At 47.5% G+C, this 20,796-nt stretch overlaps 2 protein-coding genes across 4 annotated transcripts; one reads left to right on the plus strand and one right to left on the minus strand.

Moving 5' to 3' along the window:
- Positions 1-1,172: 1,172 nt before the first annotated feature.
- Positions 1,173-3,336, minus strand: LOC116997018 (histone H2A.Z). Its single transcript, XM_033061203.1, has 5 exons — positions 3,173-3,336; positions 2,770-2,847; positions 2,275-2,388; positions 1,728-1,857; positions 1,173-1,576 (listed from the first exon to the last, which is right to left on the minus strand). The coding sequence occupies exons 1-5, from the start codon at positions 3,173-3,175 to the stop codon at positions 1,515-1,517; spliced, it is 387 nt and encodes a 128-aa protein (XP_032917094.1). The 5' UTR covers positions 3,176-3,336; the 3' UTR covers positions 1,173-1,514.
- A 5,900-nt stretch (positions 3,337-9,236) lies between these two features.
- LOC116996768 lies at positions 9,237-20,170 on the plus strand. 3 transcript variants are annotated; one of them, XR_004418021.1, is made up of 5 exons: positions 9,237-9,299; positions 16,334-16,475; positions 16,633-16,678; positions 18,194-18,280; positions 19,358-20,170. XR_004418021.1 is itself a non-coding variant. In XM_033060731.1 (5 exons), the coding sequence occupies exons 1-5, from the start codon at positions 10,862-10,864 to the stop codon at positions 19,452-19,454; spliced, it is 582 nt and encodes a 193-aa protein (XP_032916622.1). In that variant the 5' UTR covers positions 10,799-10,861; the 3' UTR covers positions 19,455-20,170. The 3 variants fall into 3 exon arrangements, 1 of the variants encoding a protein (XP_032916622.1); XR_004418020.1 differs by lacking the exon at positions 9,237-9,299 and adding an exon at positions 10,218-10,279; XM_033060731.1 differs by lacking the exon at positions 9,237-9,299 and adding an exon at positions 10,799-11,071.
- Positions 20,171-20,796: the final 626 nt, after the last annotated feature.

Here is a 20,796-nt window from a genome sequence, read left to right on the forward strand (position 1 = left end):
TTCCGGGCCCCGCCGCGCATGCGCCGCCCCGCCCGCCCGGGGCTCCGCCGCTGCCCGGCCTGGAGTGGCTGGAAGGGCCGGGAGCGCTGGGATCGTCCCAGGCGGGAGCGCAGCCGCACGCCTGGCCCCGCGAGGGAGCCGGCTGCGATGGAAAAGTACCGTGCGGCTGCCGCAGCATCGCGGGCCCGCACAGAAGCGAGGAGCCCTCGCGGGGCCACTGCTTCCTGTGCCTGGCCGTGCCTTAAGGTACTCATTAGCGTCGTATCGGCTCACTGTAATTAGTGTCATTAATTAGAGCACGGCAAGCACTGCTGTGCCGCGAAGGAAAGCTCGGGTGCTGATCCAGGGAAGCCCCGCAGCGCCATAGGAGAGCAGTTAGCACAGGTCTCAGCAGCGTCCCTGATCTAGGTCACTGCCTTACAGCTACAGTGCTGCAGCAGAGAGTGGTGCCTCCAAGAGCTTAGGGAAACATAAGAGTCTGTTCCCAGCAGAAGCATCTCTAGCTGCAGTATTTCACTGCTGACTGTAGTTCCGGAAGGCAGGGAGCTTGCTATCCCCAGCCACACTCAGTTACTGTTCCCTTCCACCGTAACAAAAGGTTTCCCTTACCACAACAGGCAGGGCATTGCTGTACAAAATGAACTTGCAGAGTGGAGGACAGCTGAAGCTGTGACCAGACCTCCCTGTAAGCCACTGCTACCGAGGATTCTACTGCATGGCACAATTTAAAGTCTGCTTCAGTTCAGTCCCCTGTGCTTCCATGGATGTCTGTCCAAAGCTGCAAGCTCAAACAGTAAGAGGGGCCAGGCCCTAACCCAAATTTATATGAAACATGGAATTCCCACATCCCTTCAGCTGATCTTACCCTCCTTCCCTGACAGACCCTCTCCTCCCTCTATGAAAGCTGACACTGAGTAAAACTGGGCTTAAATGTAACATCACCTTTTATATGGCCTACTACAAACAAGGCACAGCAGGTTCAAGTTAGGAAGAATGTAACTCTACAGGACAAAGCCCTTTGCCCTTTCACTACATGGTATTTACTAACTGCAGCATTCTCAGGCTGTATTTCAAGATACCCCAAGCCCAGCAGGAAGGGTTGTCAGTTGGAAAAACAAGAGCTGCACAGTGTAGACTGTATTTCCCCATTAATGGAAAAGAGAAAAAAAAAATCAGTCTTGACATAACATTTATTGAATATTTCCACTCTAGTAGATGAAAAGTCTGTACAAAACCAAACATTTCCTTTGCTTAAACCAATCTAGAAACAGTCAGCTGAATTACAACTCACTACAAACACAATAGCTTCTTTGAAGCCATGGTAACACTTAAATATGGTTAAGACTTCAATGCAGAAATTTGGTTTGTTAAAAAGCTCAAGGGAGCTTTAGCTTCTCAAAGTTAAAAAAAAAAAAAAGGCAAAATTGTGTTTCACAGATACAGTCCACTGGATCACCAACACTGGACAAATTAAGTACTTCGAGTCCTGAGATAACAAGGAATCCTGGTATCCTTTAGACAGTCTTCTGTTGTCCTTTCTTGCCAATGAGGGACTTGTGGATATGTGGTATTACACCTAAGAAAGAATAACAGTTAAGACCATGCTATTTCTCTTCAACAGTTTTCCTAAACTTCATACTTCAAATAAAATGACAACACTAAACAACTTCAAATCTGTGACAGCTCATGCCACCCAAGTACCCATAAACAGGAAGCAATTTACTTACCACCACCAGCAATTGTTGCCTTGATCAGAGAATCCAGCTCTTCATCTCCTCTAATGGCAAGCTGCAGGTGACGGGGAGTGATACGTTTCACCTTCAAGTCTTTGGATGCATTTCCCGCCAACTCAAGGACCTGAGACAAGATGATTTTTCAACAGTTACACGATCAAGTGAGAACAAGAGCAGTCTTAGCTTTTTCATTCTCTGGTCCAAAAACATTGTCACCATTAGTAACACCAAGACCGCAAACAATGTCTCTCTTGAAGGGGTTCCTCTGCATTTAGTTTTCCCAATGACAGAGTAAATGTTCTACAGCAGATATAATATGCTGTAATTGCCCATTCTAAAAGTTATTTCACACACTGCATTTTTCCTACAAGTCATGCAGCATGAAATAAAGCAGAGTTATATTTCATAGTCTTTTGCTGATGTAAGCACTTAAAAGTATCTCAAAGCACAGAGTTCACAACCTACTTCAAACTGTCAAATACAGTAGGTGCTGGTCATTATGCCTGCTGAGGGTTGACCAACTTGCTTGCAGGCATTTTACCTCAGCTGTCAGGTACTCCAGGATTGCAGCACTATACACGGCAGCTGTGGCTCCTACACGCCCATGGCTGGTTGTCCTAGACTTCAGATGCCTATGGATGCGGCCAACAGGGAACTGGAAAATAAGAAAAGTATGAACAAGCTGTAATGACAGAAAGCCGCTGCACAATACTGCATCCTGGGCAGCAGAACACTAGTGGAAGAAGCAAGGGCTGCATGTCAAAACTTAAGAACCCAGTTAAGACACTGCATGCCAAACTCGCAACAGCAACTTTCAAAATTCTCAGCACAAGCAGCAGCAGCAATGGCCACAAGAGGTACTACTTTCTTCCCTGCACTGATATGAAAAGGTCTAAAACCAGTCGGGTGTGCTAATATTTGGTTTATAATCCTTACAGCACTGCAGACAACAGCATATGAAAGTTTCACATCATACAAACAAACCAAGAGATGGAAGGCCAGCCTTTCACTCACCCGCATCTCAGCCCCTGCTTACCTGCAATCCAGCCCGTTGGGAACGGGACACTGCTTTGGTCTTGGTCTTCCCAGAGTCCTTCCCAGCTTTCCCACCAGCCTGCAATGCCAAGAGATTAGGAGCTGACGTCTCCCAGCGCGCATGCGCCGCTCCCAGCCTCCCCCACCCACGCAGAGCGGCACGCGCGTGCGCGCTGCCCGCCGCACCGCGCGGCACAGGCCGCTCCTAGCGCGCATGCGCGGCCACCGCTCCCCGTTCCCGGAGCGCCACTGCGCGTGCGACCACCTTCCCCCAACCCCCCCAATAGCCTCCGCCCTCCCCCCACTAAGCCCGTGCGCGTTCCCCCCCACCATCAGCAGCACGGAACCGGCCCGGCCCCAGCCACCGCCGCCCGCTCCCCGAGCGGTCCCCCGCGGTTCCTCACCATAGCGAACGGGAGCGCAGCGTCCGGCAGGGGAGGGCTGAAGCAGAGAGCGTCCCGCACGCACCGAACCCGGGCAACAGCACCGCCGTATCCCAACCCGCCGCGATTCAAACTGCGCCCACTCCCGCCTTCCCCCGGCCCTTTATATGCGCACCGCGCGGCCGCATCCGGGAACCCCGGCTTCGCCGCCAGCCAATGGCCGCGGGCGGGGCGGCCACTCTGCCCCAGCGACAACCAATGGCGAGACGGGGCGGAGCCGGCTGCGCGGCGCGGGGAGCAGGAGAGGCCCCACCCTCACTTAAAGTGACAGGTGGGGGTGAAGGGGGGGGTGGTGTCGGTGATGTCGCCCGCGGTTTTGAGGCTTGTTTCGCCCTACGGCGAACGCGGCCTGTGCTGGGGATGGGGCTCCGTGGGGTCACCGGCCGGAGAGGCCCTGCCTAGAGTCACTCCACTCTTTTCCCGGGATTCTGTATCGCCGGGTCCCGCTCCGGCATCGATTCTCGCCTGCGTACCCAGATCGCTCCGGAGCCGCCGCACTGCCGGCGAAGCTTTCTTTCCACAATGGAGTTAATTGGCTTTGTGTGCAGAGCGCCTCAGGAGCAGCCTGAAGGAGCTTATGTCCCGGGTTTGGGATGAGGAGCTATTGCACTGCGTTGGCGAGGACACGAGGTTGTTCAGGGGCGTCGAATAAAGCTCGCATCCAGTCCTCAAGATTCCGGGGGTGGGGAAGTGCCAACAACTGCACACGTGCAGTGATTTTTATTTTTACCTCTGTCAGAAGCAGGGGATGTGCCGATACCTCGAGCCACCCAGCCTCAGACCCTTTTGTGTCACTGGATATTTCTTTTTGTCTTTGTGTCACAAACTACAGTTAAAAGCAGTTTATCACTAATCCTGCTCCAAGTGTAACAATTAGTGCAGTGCAAATTTCCTCACCTTGGGCCCTTGGAATCCTTGTCTGTGTTTCCCTAAAATGAAGCCCTAACCTGCTTGGGTTTTTTTTGGGTGCCATTTTCAGTAAATTACCATTTAACCTCAGCTCAGCTGAGCGTGTTCTTGCTTAATCCAATTCTTTCAACTTAAAAAAAGTAACAATTCACTGTGCTCTTCCAGAACAATGTAAGTCTGTATTATCTGAGAGATTTGCTGTTCATCAGCGAGTATGCATTGAGCTCAGGGAGAAACCTTGGCCCTTATTTGGCTGAATAGTTCTTTAGAGGGAAGATGAGATGGATCTGTTATGCACTCCACCGGTCTGATCACAATCCCACCACTTTGGCAGGTGTAGCCTGTATTTCCTCTGCCTTGACACTGAAGGGTCCTGAGCACAAAGAGTACTCTTAGAGCAGACTTTCATGGGAGATAGAACTGAGGGCATGAAGTTCTCACGAGGATTCTCTCCTCACAGTAACTTTTCCCCTTTATTCAGGTCTACAACAATCAAAGTACTCAGCTCTAACACAGGAGGAAGTGCCCTGATGCCTACAGCTTCACTTAAAGGTCTTTCAAGCTGTTCACGCAAGAAGTAAAGATTTAAAACTTTGTGGCTCTTCTTCTCCAATGTCTCTGACTGCAAATACTTGGTCCCCTGGCTACAAAGGACCCTTTGCTTGAATCTCTACACAGCCTAAGGCCACATCATTAATGCCTTCAGCACCCTGCTTCACGTCGGCCATCTAGTCCCAGCTGCTATCGCCTCAGGGTGGGGAGACCTACTTCCCAGTACATTCACAGGGAGGCAGGACTGAATCGAGAGCAGACACTCCTACATGCAGCGATTTGGCAGTTTGTTTTTATGTAACTGTCTGGTGCTTCTGTCTATTTGAAGCATCAGTTGTTTATACTCTCCTTCAGCAAGAAAGAAGATAAGAGGGTTTGAAGGATTTGGGTGGGGGGGGGTTAAAAGTTTAAAAACAAATATCAAGATTTTATAAAAGCCTGCAGAACTTAAGATTTCGTTCAACATGCTGTTTAAAAACTATTTCTGTTCAAAATCCATGTGCCCTTTACCTTGCAGGAAAAGAGAACCAAACTGTAGGCCATAATACCCCTGTAGAACACCATTCAAAAGGTAGGAAGGGAAAAAAAATAGTATTTTTCTCTTCGGTTTCTGTCCATATAAATGCTAGGAAGAGGATGAAGAAGGCCTCCTATCAGATGGAGACAATCCCTGGCGCAGACATTCCTTGGGTCACACATGAACTGTCCACAGTACCCACTTTGGCTGCAAGCTTTCAGCTGCCCGGAGCTCCTTGCAGCTGGGATTACCAAAGCCCAAGCTAAAGCAAGGATGGATATTTGCCATACAGATCAGGTAAGGGACGTGTCAGGTAGAGTATATGAAACCAGCCTCAGATCACCTTATGCCAGCTAACAAGCACAACCTGAACTCCCCTCTCTACTATTTAAAGAGATAAATTGAAACAAACTTAGGTACACAGGAACAATCCCAAAGCAACTGCAGGTCCAGTTGTGAGCACAAATAACTTTAATCCCACGTGCACAAAGGGAGCCAAAGGGAGCACTTACTACCTCTATCTTCCTAATGATATTTGTACAGAAAGCCTATGCCCAAGTGTCTTACCTTTGAAGGCCACAGTGGTGAAGGGCTTAGCATAATTTACCCAGCCCCTGCTTTTTTACTGTGAAGTTTTTCTGGTGCGTATCATTAGAGCTGTTGTGTGGGCGCTGCAGTGCTGTCTGTGCTGGGTAGGCTGTGCCTGAGCTGCTTCTGCTGCACTCCATCACTCCAGCCTAGCACTGAGGCTGCTGCCTTGTCCTGGACCACACTCTACGTCCTACCTGCCCTGGGAAGCTGGATGGCTTCGCTGGTGTCCTGCCTGAGCCAGCTTGGGCCAGGTCCTTGCTGAGAGCTGCTGAGTAAAGGTTACCTGCGCCTTGGAGACAGAGTTGTACCTGAACCACCTTCAACCACCTGGCTATATTCTCAGAGCCTTAGGAGAACTGGGGTGTAGTGTTGCTTTCTTTTTTACTCTGCCTACTACTTGGTATTATTTCCTTAGAAAAAAGCACTTATTTCCAATTGCCTCAAAAATATAAACAGATTCTCTAAAGCAGGTACTACTTCTCACTCCTCTGTAAGTACTAGGCTAAGAACATATTATTTGGACTTTCTTGAATTAATTTTTTCCAGGATCTTAAATTCTACAGAAGTGGTGGAGATCATTCTTTGGTAGACTGATTTAACAGCTCTTTGTACCACAGCCTTCAGAACTTTACAGTTTCTGGGTCCTGCATAAGTTTAAGTGGGAGATACATGTCCAGGTGCTCAGCTCTGCCATGGTATTCCCAGGATACACATCTGGATATCTGTGCAACTTGAACAGCCAGGCAGCAGAAAGCATTTGAGAAATTAATTTTTTAGGTGGCAGCTAAGCTGTTCAGCTTTTAGTACCCAGTTTTTAGTCAGAGGTTTTAGCATGCCAAACTTTGAACTAACTCCCCTTAGGTGAGTAATATAGTTCATTCCGGGGGTTTTTTAGACACCACATAAATTATTTAGGCTCTATGTTTTGTAGTGAGATGAATTCCATTATGACTTGTATTTGCCCCCAGGGTTCTTTTCCCTTGCAGAGGGATTCCCTTGTGCCCTTTTCCAGGATGTCTATTAAATCACAGGGTTCTGCTCAGCTGGGTGTCCTTGCTGGCTGCTGTATTTGGGTTCAGAAATATCCCACCCTCTCTGGCTGCACTGTTGTATTGTTTGTAGTGATGAATGGATTCAATTGTTCAGCTTAACAGATACAGCTATTAATCTGTTATCTCTAAACAGCTTCACACGTTGTAGGGATGAGATATTGTGGGAGATACCTAATAAAGGGATTACCATGGGCATGATGGCCTGCCGGTGGGGTGAATAGGTTATCTTATCTGTAGGTTGTAAGTGATTCTCATCACTGCCATTCAGCTGGAAGAGGGAGTAACACTCAGGTGTCACAGTCCTGATTGCCCTTGACCAAGACATACAGCCTTTGTAATCTCTCTTTTTTGTAACTCTTAATATTCCAAATTTAGGTATAAAGTGTCTGCCCCCTCCCCTTTGTGATAGTAGCTAACAGAATATTTGACTACATTCTCACCTCCACTTCTCCAAAAAATGTGATTTGATCTTTGAAATCCTCCGTGGCAGAGGCAAGACATGTCAAAAGGCTTACTCCTCTCTCCTTCCACAAAACTGGGATGCCTCTTTGGTAAGATTTGCACCTCTAGAACATACCTGGAAACACTTGTACGTTGTACTGTATATTTATATTTTGCACATCTAGCGAATCTGTCACTGCCAATCTGTTGTTCCAATAAACTGCACTGTTTGTGAGTCTGTGGTTGTGCAAGTTCTTCTGAACCCAGACTTAGTGTCTCATTGGTAAGATGCACTATTTGTGAATCTGTGATTGTGAATGACACCCACTGTGTTGGTGCCTCCGGGATCTTACTGAATGCAACTGAATTTTCAGTGCTGAATTGGTTATAATAAAAAAAATTAAATAATAAAAAAATTCAACCTAGCTGCACCTAGCCCCTCTGAGGACCAGCTGGAAAGCAGGAGGGTTTATTTTCTGATAAACTTCTATGCTTGTAACAAAATACAAGTCTCTGTAATAGTTCTGCAGATAACACTTGCATACTGATTTCAGAAAGACTTGAACTACCTCTATATCTACACTGTTTTTCATGGTACACGCTTGTATTTGCTATTAATAGTGTCATAATAACTGGCCTGGATAGATTTTTATCTTCTTGTTGTTTAGCCAGCTCTGAAAGGAAACTACAGCTAGGTAGGCAAGGTGAAATGAGAGTTTGTCAGAGACAGTGACAGCCAGAACTCCTTAACCTCATCCTTCCGATTGTCTTACACAGAAACTTATCCCTCAACACTCTGTTTTTGCTGTTTGCTTTGGTCCTCCCCCTTCCTCATATCTGAGCTCTTTTCAATATAGTAATTGAAGCTACATTTACATGATATTTTGTGTTGGCTACAAAGTAATTTCCAAGCACCTACTCCAATTATGTTCAAATTGGGGAGCTCTTGGGTGAGTCTAATTTGCCTTGTGATAACTATGTCCTGAGGACATTGTAATCAAATAGGCTTTTACCAGCTATAGAAAATTCGTCATACCAGTTTCTTGGCCTAAGAAAACAACCTGGAAAACATGAAAAAGAAATGGGATGAAAATTTTCATGAAGGTGGCTTTTTTCAGGTTTTCAAACAAAACGCTCCCTTGCAGGAGCTGAAAATGATTCTACACAATTTATTGTGTGAAAATGAAAGGAAAAAAGTAATACCACCTGCCTTTGGAAGTCTGGAGAGAAAATTCTCTGGGGGGCTTTACCCTTTCCTTTCCAAAGTCATTGCAAGTAGAAAGGATCCAACTCTTCCTAGGTGGTAGAAGGAAGCTAATACAGCTATAATTTCTTCCTCATGGTGTAAATTGGGTCTTGTAGAGAAGGTTTTGTACCACACCTGGCTTGTGACACAGCCTAGCCCTCACTGAATAGTACATAATTAATAATAACATGTTCTCGTTTTTAGTCATCTGCAACAAAGAACTGCAAGCTCCAGGGCCTGTTTTATACTGAGAAATTACCAGTTTCACACAGTGAGTCGAGGTGTCAGCACAAATCCCACTGGATTCTGTACTTTTTCGCATGGCCTCAGTGGCCATGGGGGACCCTCACCACCAAGAGGACAAGGTGGGCAGAGAAATGAGACATCATCAGGACCCCTGGAAGGGTGATATGTTTCTACCTAACCCCTGTCATTGTCTCACTGTCCCCCGACCTATCTTCCTTCCCTCTCTCACTATTAAATAAAACGTATTAATTTTTTAGCACCAACATCTAACCTTATTTGGTTTTAATCTCCTTTTTTGGATATATTTCAAACCTTTCTGGGTCTGATCCACTTTTATTAACAGAGACTTAGTTTCCTCTTCTATTTAAACTGGATCATAATTTTTCTCTCTACTTTAAAATTAAAAAAAAAAAAAAGCAGTAGAAAGTCACACTGCCCCTAAGGATGCCATTTCAGCCCTCATAGCAGCAGCAGCAATCTTAACATCAGGACAGCACCAGAATCCTCACAGGAGGACAAGACCACACCAAAAAGGTGGGGCTGACATGAACAGGCTTCAGAATTACAGGTAGGGGTTGGGGGCTGAGGATAACACACCAGGAGTTTGAGGTTACAGGACACAGCAGTAGGTCTGGGTACTGACAGGGCAGAGTAGGTTAAGGTCCAGTACCAGGGGTCGAAAAGCCAGACATCAAGGGTAAGGGTCAAGGATCAAAGGTAAGGGGTCAAAGCTCTAGGGGGGTAATTGTTACCAGCATACCTTTACAAACAACAGTAAGATTAACTCAGGAATTCACTTTTGCCAAAATTTGGGATTATAGCTAAGGGCATCTCATTCCCAAGAACATTAACTTCCAGAGATGTAGGTTTTGTCTTTTTTTAAATTTAAATTTTAGTAATTGTACCTAAAGAAGAAAATAATTTTTAAAAAGGCAAGTAGGTAAGTAGACTCTTAAGTAAGTAAGTAAGTAAGTAAGAAGGTGAGGACCTTCTTTCATCTCCTCTTTACTGTTTGCTGCAGTGAAGGGCCTTTTGTGCTAGACTAGTTTTGGAAATTTCCAAGTCTCCTTAATGCAGATGTTTGCACTTGGAAGCATTTGATCTTGCAGTATGACTATTACTGCCCAATTCAATTTGATATACTGTGAAAATGAGTCACACTTTGACCAGGGCTATAAAGATGACTCTCTTCAACTGTAAAGGGGCTGTGACTGACCAAATGAAATTGTCCCAATGGTGGCAGCATAACATAAGAAATAAAATATGAAAATATGAAGGTTTTCCTCTTCAGTAAGGCTTTTTAGGCTGAGTCATCATCACCAAATCCTTGTTCTCTGGGGGTGGGGTTGTTGTTAAAATCAAAGCACAGCACTAATCTTGCTGTAAAATTGGAAAGAAAAACATTTTATTTTTTGCACTCAGGAGACCAGGCAAAGTCAGCATTTCACACAAGATGGACCTTGCCTGGCTGCCATCTGGTTATGGTTCTCTGCTAGGACTTCAGAGCAGGAAAGGTAACATGCATTAGAGATCTTGTGTTAAAAAGGGATTTTTTTCTTAGATGTGAAAGCAAAAAAATAATTTAGCATATGAAATTCACTAGATGAAGTTACTGCAGATGAATAGAGGCATAATTATGCAACTATAAAATGATTGACTTTAACATGTGAACTCTTTTCTAGCTTAAAAAACACCTCCCATCCTGTCAAATTTTGTGGTAGGGTTGTATGTCCTGATAACTTTCAATTATACATCATTGCATCTTTTCAAATTTTCTCACCTGGGCCTGGGCCTGCACAGTCTTGCATTTGTGTCCCAAATCCATGCATGTAAAAAGCAGAAAAAATGTGAACAAGTTTGTCAAATACAATGATTTAGTGGTGAAGCCTTGCAAAACCTCGGATCAGTCTGAAAGAAGAGAAATATTCAGCACAGGGAGAGTTAAACATTGGTGGCATGGAAGGCTTTTGTCAGGACCATCTTTTCTGTGACTCTTCAAGGGGATGTGTATCCATCCCTCTTATCTTAGTGAAACAGCTGGGCTGCTGCTGCTGTAAATCAGGAGCAAAACTAAGGGATGGTGATGGGTAAGAGTTATGGCAGGGCCGTGGTGGTGCCTGGTGAGAGGGAGAGAGCAGCTTAAAACAAGGTGCTCAGACTTCCTGCAGGATAGAGAGATGGGGGACACGAAGCCTGCAGCGCGGTGGCGACAGCAGGGAAGGAGCACAGCCAATACCTGTGGGGCAAATCCTTCTCCAAAGGCTGGGAACCCCCATCTCCCGAGCCTGGCATGGAGCAGCTGGGAGGTGAGTGTGGGGATGGGCTCAGGATGGGAGTGTTGGCAGCAGGAGTTATGTCACACTCTGCCTCTGAAAGCCACTGGTGCCAGAGCGGGTTGAAGCCACAGGAGCTGCTTGCATGAAACAGCCTCTCCAACTTGCAAAGCTTGCAATGCCTTCCTCAGCTTGGCGAGCAGAGGCTTTTGCTAGCACACTGTAATATTGCATCTTCACATGCAGTGATTATGGGTGGGATTTTTAGGCATTCCTCTTGGTCATCATTTTGATCCTGTTCACCTGGCTTTGGCACATAGTTGATGATGCAGTCAAAATGCTGAAGCTGCTGTATAGGAACTGGGTTGCATAAATACATATGCACAGCCTGTTTTATCTCCCTCACTGCCTGGTTCCCCAGCAGAGCCTCAACAACAGCAATGGGCTTCCCTATGCTTTAGAGCTGCCACAAGGATGCAGGGTTCAAAACATGCAAAGTAGTTTCTGATGAGTCACCACACAAAAGGGTGTGATGAGCAATTGAGCCGCCTAAGACTACAAATGTTGTTTCAGGGTAGTGATCTGCTTCACTTCTCTGCATGGGGCAATGCAACAGGCTCCCCATGTTCCTTCCTGCATTTGAGGTAGACTAATACTTGTTGCCCAGCTGAGGTCCCTGAGGAGCTCTTGGTCTCGGGGACTGTTGGTGCCTTTAGTCCCTGGTGCTGGCTGTGCACGCAAGGGGCTGCAGAAAGAAGCCCAGGGGACTTGCATTGCCTTCCTTCATCCCTTCTCCAGGCACACCTTACTTCAAAGTGATCCCCCTGTCCACCAGCAGCTGCATTTCCCTCCTCTCTTGGTCTTGGAGACACAATATAGCACAATATTTACCTGAACTCAGACGGAACCACAGTGGAGGACAAAGGAGTACAGTAAATTCACGAATACAAGCCGCACTGAGTATAAGCCGCATCTCTGGGTGTTGACAAATATTTCGGTTTTTGTCCATAAATAAGCCGCACCTGAATATAAGCCGCTCTGTCGTTCGCAGCGAGGACCCGCGTGCAATTAGTAACAGAACCGTGGGAGGGCGGGGTTTACTGGCTGAGCTAAGGCTGTGTAGGCTCGGCCCGCTAGGGGCTGCTGACGGGGCCAGGTGGCCCAGCCCGGTGCTGCCACTCGGGGCCGGCCGCCGCTGCCACTGGGCTCGGTCACCCCGGGTCGGCGCTGCCCCGCGGTGGCAGGCAGGGACGGAGCTTCCCCCGCTCCTACGGCAGCGGCGGTGGGCGGGGACGGAGCTTTCCCGCGCCCGTGGCACCGGCAGCGGGCGCGGACAAACCACCCCACCTCCTCCCCAAGCCGCGGCAATGGCTGCGCGGGGCTCCCGTTGGCTCCCCGGGCCGCGGCAATGGCGGCGCCCCCCCACCCCCCGTCCTCCCTGGGCCACGGCAATGGCGGCGCAGGGCCCCCATCGGCTCCCCGGGCCGTGGCAATGGCGGCGCACCCCCCTCCCGTCCTCCCCGGGCCGCGGCAATGGCGGCGCAGGGCCCCCCTCTCCTCCCCAAGCCGCGGCAATGGCGGCGCCCCCCCCCCGTCCTCCCCGAACCGCGGCAATGGCGGCACGCCCCCCCACCCGTCCTCCCCTGGGCTGCGGCAGAGGAGGGAAGAAGAGAGCTCTCCCGCCTCTCTCCCCGCCCCCCGTGCTGCCTGCAGGGAGCCAGGGCAACAGAGTAACACTGTAACAATCGCGGAATGCCGGCTTTTACTGGCAGGTGCTTGGCTCGGCGCCCTGGCTGGCACATCTGGGGTTGTAAATGTCAGAAAATTATTCACATATTAGCCGCCCCCGACTATTAGCCGCAGTTCCGGGTTTCCACCAAAATTTTTGTCAAATTGCTGCGGCTTGTATTCGTGAAATTACTGTATTTTTGCTAATGTCTACGCTTGTAGGACTAGCTGTGTGCTTGTAGATGCCTTTTCAGATGTTGGTGGGCAGTCAAGCAACAGCTGTTTGTGGTACCATCTTCTGGATCAGATTTGGGATGCTCAGTGATTGATTTCTAAAGGAACTCCCTGTGAAATGTGAACTTGCCATATACGTCTGTGCCTATACAACTGCAAAAAGCTGAAGGCCTCCCCTCAAGAAACAGCTTGAGACAAAAAGGAAACATACAGAGATTCCTGTACCACCTGCCTCAGAGGAGCCAGGCACATCAGCTTTGCAGTAGTGAGGGTAGAGGCTGCCAGGAGGGCATGGCTGATCATTACAGACATTGTTGTGGAAAGCTGGTGTCCCACAGAGACCATACGTGCCAGGGTGTACCCCACAGCACTGGTGCATGATCACAGAGGTATCCCCTGTGACGTTGCTTCTGACCATGTCCTTTTCCCTTTCACTTACTGGTCATTTGTTTGCCGTTGTATGTATTGGAGGCACCAGACTTGCAATAGAAACAGTACATTTCCTACTCCTTTCCCGAGGCTTCAGGCAACCTATCATGGAGCACAAAGGAGACACCACAGCTCTGAGCATCCTGCAGGTCACAGATCTGCACCTATGAAAGCAATGCCACTGCCTCTTGCAGTATGGTACACCCAGACTCCTGCAGCCACATGAACCATTCCCTGATGTGTGCCAGCCCCTGCCACTGCAACAATGACAAAATAACAGTAAAAGCCCATGGCCACTGTGTGATGCCAGACTCTTACTCATCAGGTTTGCACTGCTTCACTTCCTGCACTTTACCATGGACCTGTACTCAGCTTTGCCTGAGCAGGACCTTTAACATCAGCCACATCTCCAGCATGAGGCACTTCTTACCACGAGCATAATTTCCTCCTCTTAAATAAGATCAAAAGCATTCAACAATAACCAGTTTTATCTATGACTTGCAATTCCTCTTGGACTTGCCACTGTCTTACAGGGATTACAACAGCACCGGCAACAGCACCACACAGGCTGAATGGGGGAATGTGTGTGTGTGTCCCTCCAAGCTTCCTACATCCCTAAACATATCAGTCAGAAAATCAAATGTTGGAGCATTTGCATGTCATTATTGCTCACCTATTTTATCTATTTAGCCTAATTAGCTAACTAGGCTCATTTAATCCTCAGCATTCACTAATCCCAATTAGAGATGAGCCCAAATTGGGACCTGACTCCCAATTAGGAGACAACAAGCTCTTGGCAATCTGCTGCCTCCAGCAATCCCTGCAGCTGATCCTGATGTGTGGGAGTACAGGAGCCCCCACGAAACAGCAAGGAATTGCAGACCCTCATCACCTCTGCACTCAAGCTCTAAAGACAACTGAGCAGCAGATCAGGATCTAAATGCATTATTTGCTTTGCAGTGGTCTGCATGTATCTTGAGCACTACTACATCCTCTCCCCGTGCTCCCCCCAAAAGTGAAGGAGAGTTGGTTTTTCACCTGTCTGTATCAGTTGCATCAAACCATCCATAGTGGCCAGAAGGGCCCCTGACTATTAAAGCTCTTATATCTCATCATCCTTTGCAGCTGCTTCTTGTCCCCTTGGCTCATTCTGAACATGACGTGGTGGTGAACACACACACATGCTGTAGCCATTATGCACAAGTAGCTGAAGCAAGAAATTATGCCCAGATGAAAAAGTGAGCTTTTTCTACAACAGCTGTGGTCAGCTGGACAGACTTTAGGGCTTGCTTCTGACTTGGCTGTTAAAAAGGGCCACTTGTGTCTGCTCTGCTTCTCATGCACAGGGGAGGGACACTGTCATGCAGAGCAGAGTGCCTGCAGGCACTTCAGCATGTCCCCGTGAACATCAGCTCTGAGTCCATCATCACTTGACATGGTTTCTTTCAGCACAGAGTGGCACAGTGAGACTGATCAGCACTCACCTCCTTGATGTTTTCAAAAAGCCATGTCTTCCACTCAGGGCTGTACCTGGTCCATCTTCCCCTGTAGTAGGGAAGGGTTTTACCTTCTGCAGGGCTGGCACCATCTGCAAGATGTGCTGCATTCCCCTCCAGGGAGGCAAAGGGCCTTTGGTAACCTGTGCAGGCAGGAGGCTCCACATGGGCCTCCTACAGCCTTTTCTGAAGTATGTTCTTCCCCCAGCCAGGAACATCCGACTCTGCCAAGATGTGGATGTGTAAATTGCCAACTCCTCTCACTGGAAGCTAATAGCTAGCTCACTGAACAAAGAAAATCCAATTTGGCACCAAAAAAAGCAAACAGTATTATTCTGGTCTCTCATATTTTTTTCCCCTGTTGGTGCAGTTCATCAGACTTTTCACTGATTTATACCTTAGATGCAAGAAGGGTTTGTGACTCAAGGTTATTCTCCTGTCAGGTGTAGGCATGTCCTTGCTGTAACACAGAATGAAAGGGTTTATGAGCTATGGATGTTCAAAAGGAGAGAGACATGGAGCTCCTGGAGCAGCTCCAGTGCAAGACAATGAAGATGATTAAGGGATGATGACAGGCTGAAGGAGCTGGGCCTGTTCAGCCTCAAGAAGAGACAACTGAGAGGAGAACTCATTGACATTTATAAGTATCTGAAGGAAGGATGTTAAGAGGATGGAGCCAGGCACTTCTCACTAGTGCCAGGCAATAGGACAAGAGGCAATGGGCACAAACTGGTGCACAGAAAGTTCCACCTGAACATGAGGTGACTGAGCACTTGAACTGATTGCCTAGAGAGGTCGTGGGGTCTTCCTCCCTGGAAATATCCAAGAACTGTCTGGATGCAATCCTGTGCTGTGTGCTCTAGGATGAGCCTGCTTGAGCAGGGAGGTTGGACTAGATGAGCCACTGTGGTCCCTTCCAGCCTGACCCATTTTGTGATCATGTGAGTGTTCACATCTGTATGACAATTATGTGAGCAGTGGTGGGCCACAGATCCCTGGGTGCCTGGAGAATGAGGCTCCTTCTGGCAAGGGTCTTTGATTAATTGTTTCTAAAAGCCTGATGGCACCTTAGGGTTTCTTTTTTTCCCTTTTCTTCAAGAGGACCACTAGAAAATTGAATCTTGAAGTTTCCTTTGCTGTAGCAGAGCTTAAAGGGGAAATTAACTCAGAAGCTCATGCACTGCTCACTGAATTCAGCGGGGCCTTTTTTTTGCCAGCTTCAGTGGAAGTTCTGGAACTGGCTGTCTATCAAAGGTGACTTTGATTTTCTGCAGTTGTGTGGGCCTTTCCTCCCATTTCTCTATGGGGAATGGCTTTGGGAGGCTTCAGAGTTCAGATGAAATATTTGCTGTAGCTAACCCTCAGCTTATTTTCTTCCTTGCACCATGACTGTTCCTCTCTTTTACAGCTGGCAGCTGTAATCACTGCTGGCCTCCTCCTGCTCTACATCCCACTGTGCTATGAGGATTTCCATTTCCATGTGGCTCATGTGTATGCTCACCTGGGGTACCCCAATGCCCAGCACATCCTGGGACAGAGGTATTTGCAAGGTAATGTTGCTCCAATCTGTGACTAACTTGCTGCCAGAGTGTGCATGCTTATGAACCAGAACCACAAATGTGGCTTTGTGGTACCAACACACTGCTGGATTTTGGACACTGTATTTTATAACTTGTCTGTGACTTTGCTACCTTGTCTCACATCCAGGAGCTGGAGTGGAAAAAAATGAGGACATGGCTATGCACTGGTTCAGGTGAGGAACAAAAATCCCCCAAGCACTTCCTGCCATGGGAAATTGGCTTCTGGGGAAAGGCTACATATGGTATGGGAGGAGGAAAAAGCTGGCAGTGCTTTGGGGGGAAACCTGCACTGAGCTGTTCTGTGCTAGCGGGAAGGAGGTTCAAAGGTAGCAGCAGTGATAGTGGGAGCTCCTGACTTCTCACTGGTGGGTTGCATTATGCTTTGCTCCACTTTCCCCACCTGCTATTGCTATTTTTTCAGTTAGTTGGAATAAAGGAAGTATCTTGACAGCAAGAGTGCGGAGGGATGCCGGTGCTGTTGTATGGCTTTTTGGGGAGGTTTGAGCTACAAGTGGGCAGCAGGAAGAATGCACAGGTGCAGGAGGGCAGTGAGCCAGGAGCTGCTATGGCAATGGGAAATTGAGTCACAACAGTGTATTATTTTCCTGCTCTCAGCACACCCTCCTAAGAGACTTCTGCCACATAAGCAACACAGCCATGCCTGTGTGTGCATTTGATGTGGTACCCATAGGAGTTACACCTGTGGTGGGAACCTGGCCTGCATCCCCTGAAATCCTTTCATTCTTGGTGAGAAATGGGAAGGAATAAGGACAGGGAAATTTACTGTGCTACCCAAAAAGCAAAGGGAGAGGAATAGGCATGTTGAATAGGCATCAAGCTGCAGGACTATTAGGGTTGAAAGAACTATGCCTGTGAAAGAAGGAGATGTAAACCAAAGATGAAATCATTAAACATATCAATACCTAGAGAAATGCTGAAGCCTTCATGATTTTCTGCATACTTTTCCAAAATCAAGGCCTGAAATTTCAAAGGAGTGACATTTCAAAAAGTGAATTATACATAACTTTCCCCATATTTTCTCTGTCCTGGTTTAATCTCTAGCAACTAAGTACAGTGAAGCAGCTTACCAGTTTCTCCTCTCCTCTCCTGCTCCTGTGGGATGGGGAGGAGAACTAGAAAAAGGCAAAATCTGTGGGATGAGAAAAGAGCAGTGTGATAATTGAAATAAAGTAAAATATAGCAGTAGTAATAAAAGAGAGGAATAAACCATAGAAACAGAAGGGATGCCCAACACAATTGCTCATCACACTCTGACTGATGCCCACCTGTCCCTGACAAGCAATTGGCAGCTCCTGACTGACCTCCCCAGTTTACGCACTGACCATGAGATGCTCCATGGGATGGAATATTCCTTTGGCATGTTCAGGTTTGCTGTCCTGGCTGTGCTCCCTCCCAGCTTCTTGTGCACCTGCTTACTGCCAGAGCGTGGGAAACTGAAAAATCCTGGATTTAGGGTAAGCACTGCTCAGCAACTGGTACCAAAGTATCAGTGCGTTACCAACATTGTTCTCATACTGAATCCAAAGCACAGCACTGTACCAGCTGCTTGGAAGAACAGTTCCTCTCAGTCAAATCCAACTTACCTTGCTTGGAAACATTCAACTTCTGGTTTTCTTCTTCTATATTTCTCTTAACCATTTTCTGTGCTTGTCTCTTCCTGGCTGTAGGCAGGCTGCGGGGCAGGGCCATCCCCACTCCTCCTTCAACCTGGCGGTGAGGATACTCAGAAACACGACTGTGCCACTTGGAGAAGGGTAACCTGAGATAATCCTCTTTCTTCCCAATACAGCTCCATTCCCAGCTCCTCTTGGAGAGCAGGATGGGAGGGGGACCATGGCGCTGTAGGTATTCCATGCACAAAGCCACTCCAGCATTTCTAATTTCCTCTTTTTGTATTGCCAGTAATGCAGCTCTACCTGCAGGAGAGAAATGGAAAAACACAGTTAGTCCAATGACATTTTAAAAATTAGGCATCACAGTACCTAAAATGCTTATGGTCTGATTGCATGTTTTTCCATGATGATTTCCCGATGGAGGCAAGGGACAAGACCCGTACTGGTATAGAAAGAGCTATTGAAGTGACATGAGAATTTTCTGCTATAAGAACCTGTCTTTCAAGGGAATTCCCTTTTCAATCTCCTTCCATCCAATGGGGTCACTGAGAAGCTTCCTGTTGACTGCCTGGGGGTTGGGTTGAAACTGCTGGGATGAGTTTCTCTCCCTGATGTGCATGTGCACATTGCCCACCAGTGTTCCCAGCAAGGCCCACAGATAAAGAAAACTTGCCTTGTGCTTTGTACAGTCACTGTGGCGACTTGTCATAGGGCTTGGTGAAGTTGAGGGAACTGATCCCATCACAGTGAAAACCAGCCCTTTTTTTTGATTTTGTGTACTGTTTCATTTTGATTCTTTTCATTTGCTTCAAGCCTGAAAATTAAAATTAGTTTGGGGGGAGCACTTGTATGCTAAATGAAGCTAAAAACATTGTTTGGACAAACTTTGTGATGTGGAGTCAGTGCATTTTGTTTCAGTCTCCACGGCATATTGCATGATCAGAATCACATATTGGGTGGTATTTCAAGAACACCAAAACCATTTCTCCTTCAACAAAGATGAGAAAATTGCCAAACGTACAGCATGTGTGCTCAGACCAAGGAAAAATCAGTAGGAAAATCAGAAAATATTCTGGAGAGGGGACAGTTAACTTTTCAGATGTTTTCATATTCAGTAGCTGTGATCCTGTTATAAAAGCCTATGTAATTAAAATTGGGCTAGGACTGAAGTTAGGAATTCCTCCTAGATTTTCTTGATGAAGGTTTTATGTCCTTCAGGAAAGTGGAGAAACTCCTCAGAGTGGCAGCAGCGCATGGGCTCCTAGAAGCTCAGCAACTTTTGGAAAACATGTTCAAGAGCAGCAACCTTCCCTGAGTGACTGCTGCAACACCGATGCTCGTCCAACCTTACCTTTTTCTGCACTCAGCAATCCCACTTTCTCCTTTCTAAGTGTCTAGTCTTCAGTAATTGGAATCATTCACTGGACATGACATTTGCTTTGTGCTGCATCTCCATGGTCAGGTCTACAGCAGTCATGTGCTGCTGCTCCTTCTCCATTTGCTTCCTGGCATGTCACTTCTGAAGACAACTGGAAAGATGAGGTAGAGAAGATCAAAAGCCTTCAAGGTTATACTGATGATGAATATTTTTGAACAAACTCCCATTGCTGTTGCACCAGCTCATCTGCTAATGCTAAGTTAGATCCAAATATTGATCTGGGCTTGGTGCAGTGTTGCTTGCATGTTTGTGCCACCTTTCATGCTCTGCTTAGGCATTGCCATAACTGATCACGACTAAGACTTCATCACTGTAAATCAGCATGACATGCATGCGTGATCCATTCGTACTGGAAATGACAGTGATTTAATAGAAAATATAAATGATGTTCTCACTTAAGAGCTATTGTCCCTTACCAACATGACCATTGTCATACCAGTTCTGGTGAAAAGTAATTCGATTTGATGGAAACTGCCTTGATTTCCAGGGTGGTCTCAGTTTAAAACCACAGCGAGCAATTTCATTTAATGGGAAGTGCACTCAGTAAGCAAAGACCCGCAGAGTTTTACTGGCAATAAAATTGTTTTCCTGGGCTTTATTTGTTATGCAATATTTCCCGTCTTGCTGCCATGAACATTTGGCTCACTAGTTGCATGACACAAGGTCCTGCACACCCCTGGGTGCCTGAGGCCACACTGGTGAGCCTGAGAACAAGGGGCTGCCACTGAGGGACCAAATGGGACAGGAAGCCCATGGTGGGGTCCAAGCTTTGGTTTCTGACAATTGCTATTGAGCCCTGACTCGTAGGCAGAGGCGAGAAGGATTTTGTCCAGGCTCCCAATTTCCTGTCTCCTCTTGGATGTCAGCCTCAGTATCTTGCAGTATGTTAGGGTTATCCTGGCTGGCAACAACTGGGGGGCATCCCACTGGCACAGCATGCCAGCACCCCACACAGAGGAGACTGGTGGAGGCTGTGTGGTGGCCACACCTGAGGGAAGGAATGGCCGGGCTTGGCCTCCTTTCCAACTCGCTGTCCTCAGGCTGGGCTACTCAGAGCCAGCTCTATATCGTGCTCCCAACAGGAGAGGACAGAGAGGAGACCTGTGGCCTGGCTGTCCTGCCTCCCTCAGCTCATCCCTGTCAGCATGCTGCACACCAATGCTCTCTGGTGCAGTGCAGCTGCCTGCTCGCCCCACTCATCTCCTTTCTCTTTCCCTTC

Source organism: Catharus ustulatus, chromosome 5, assembly GCF_009819885.2.
Source record: "Catharus ustulatus isolate bCatUst1 chromosome 5, bCatUst1.pri.v2, whole genome shotgun sequence".
Lineage (NCBI taxonomy): Eukaryota > Metazoa > Chordata > Aves > Passeriformes > Turdidae > Catharus > Catharus ustulatus.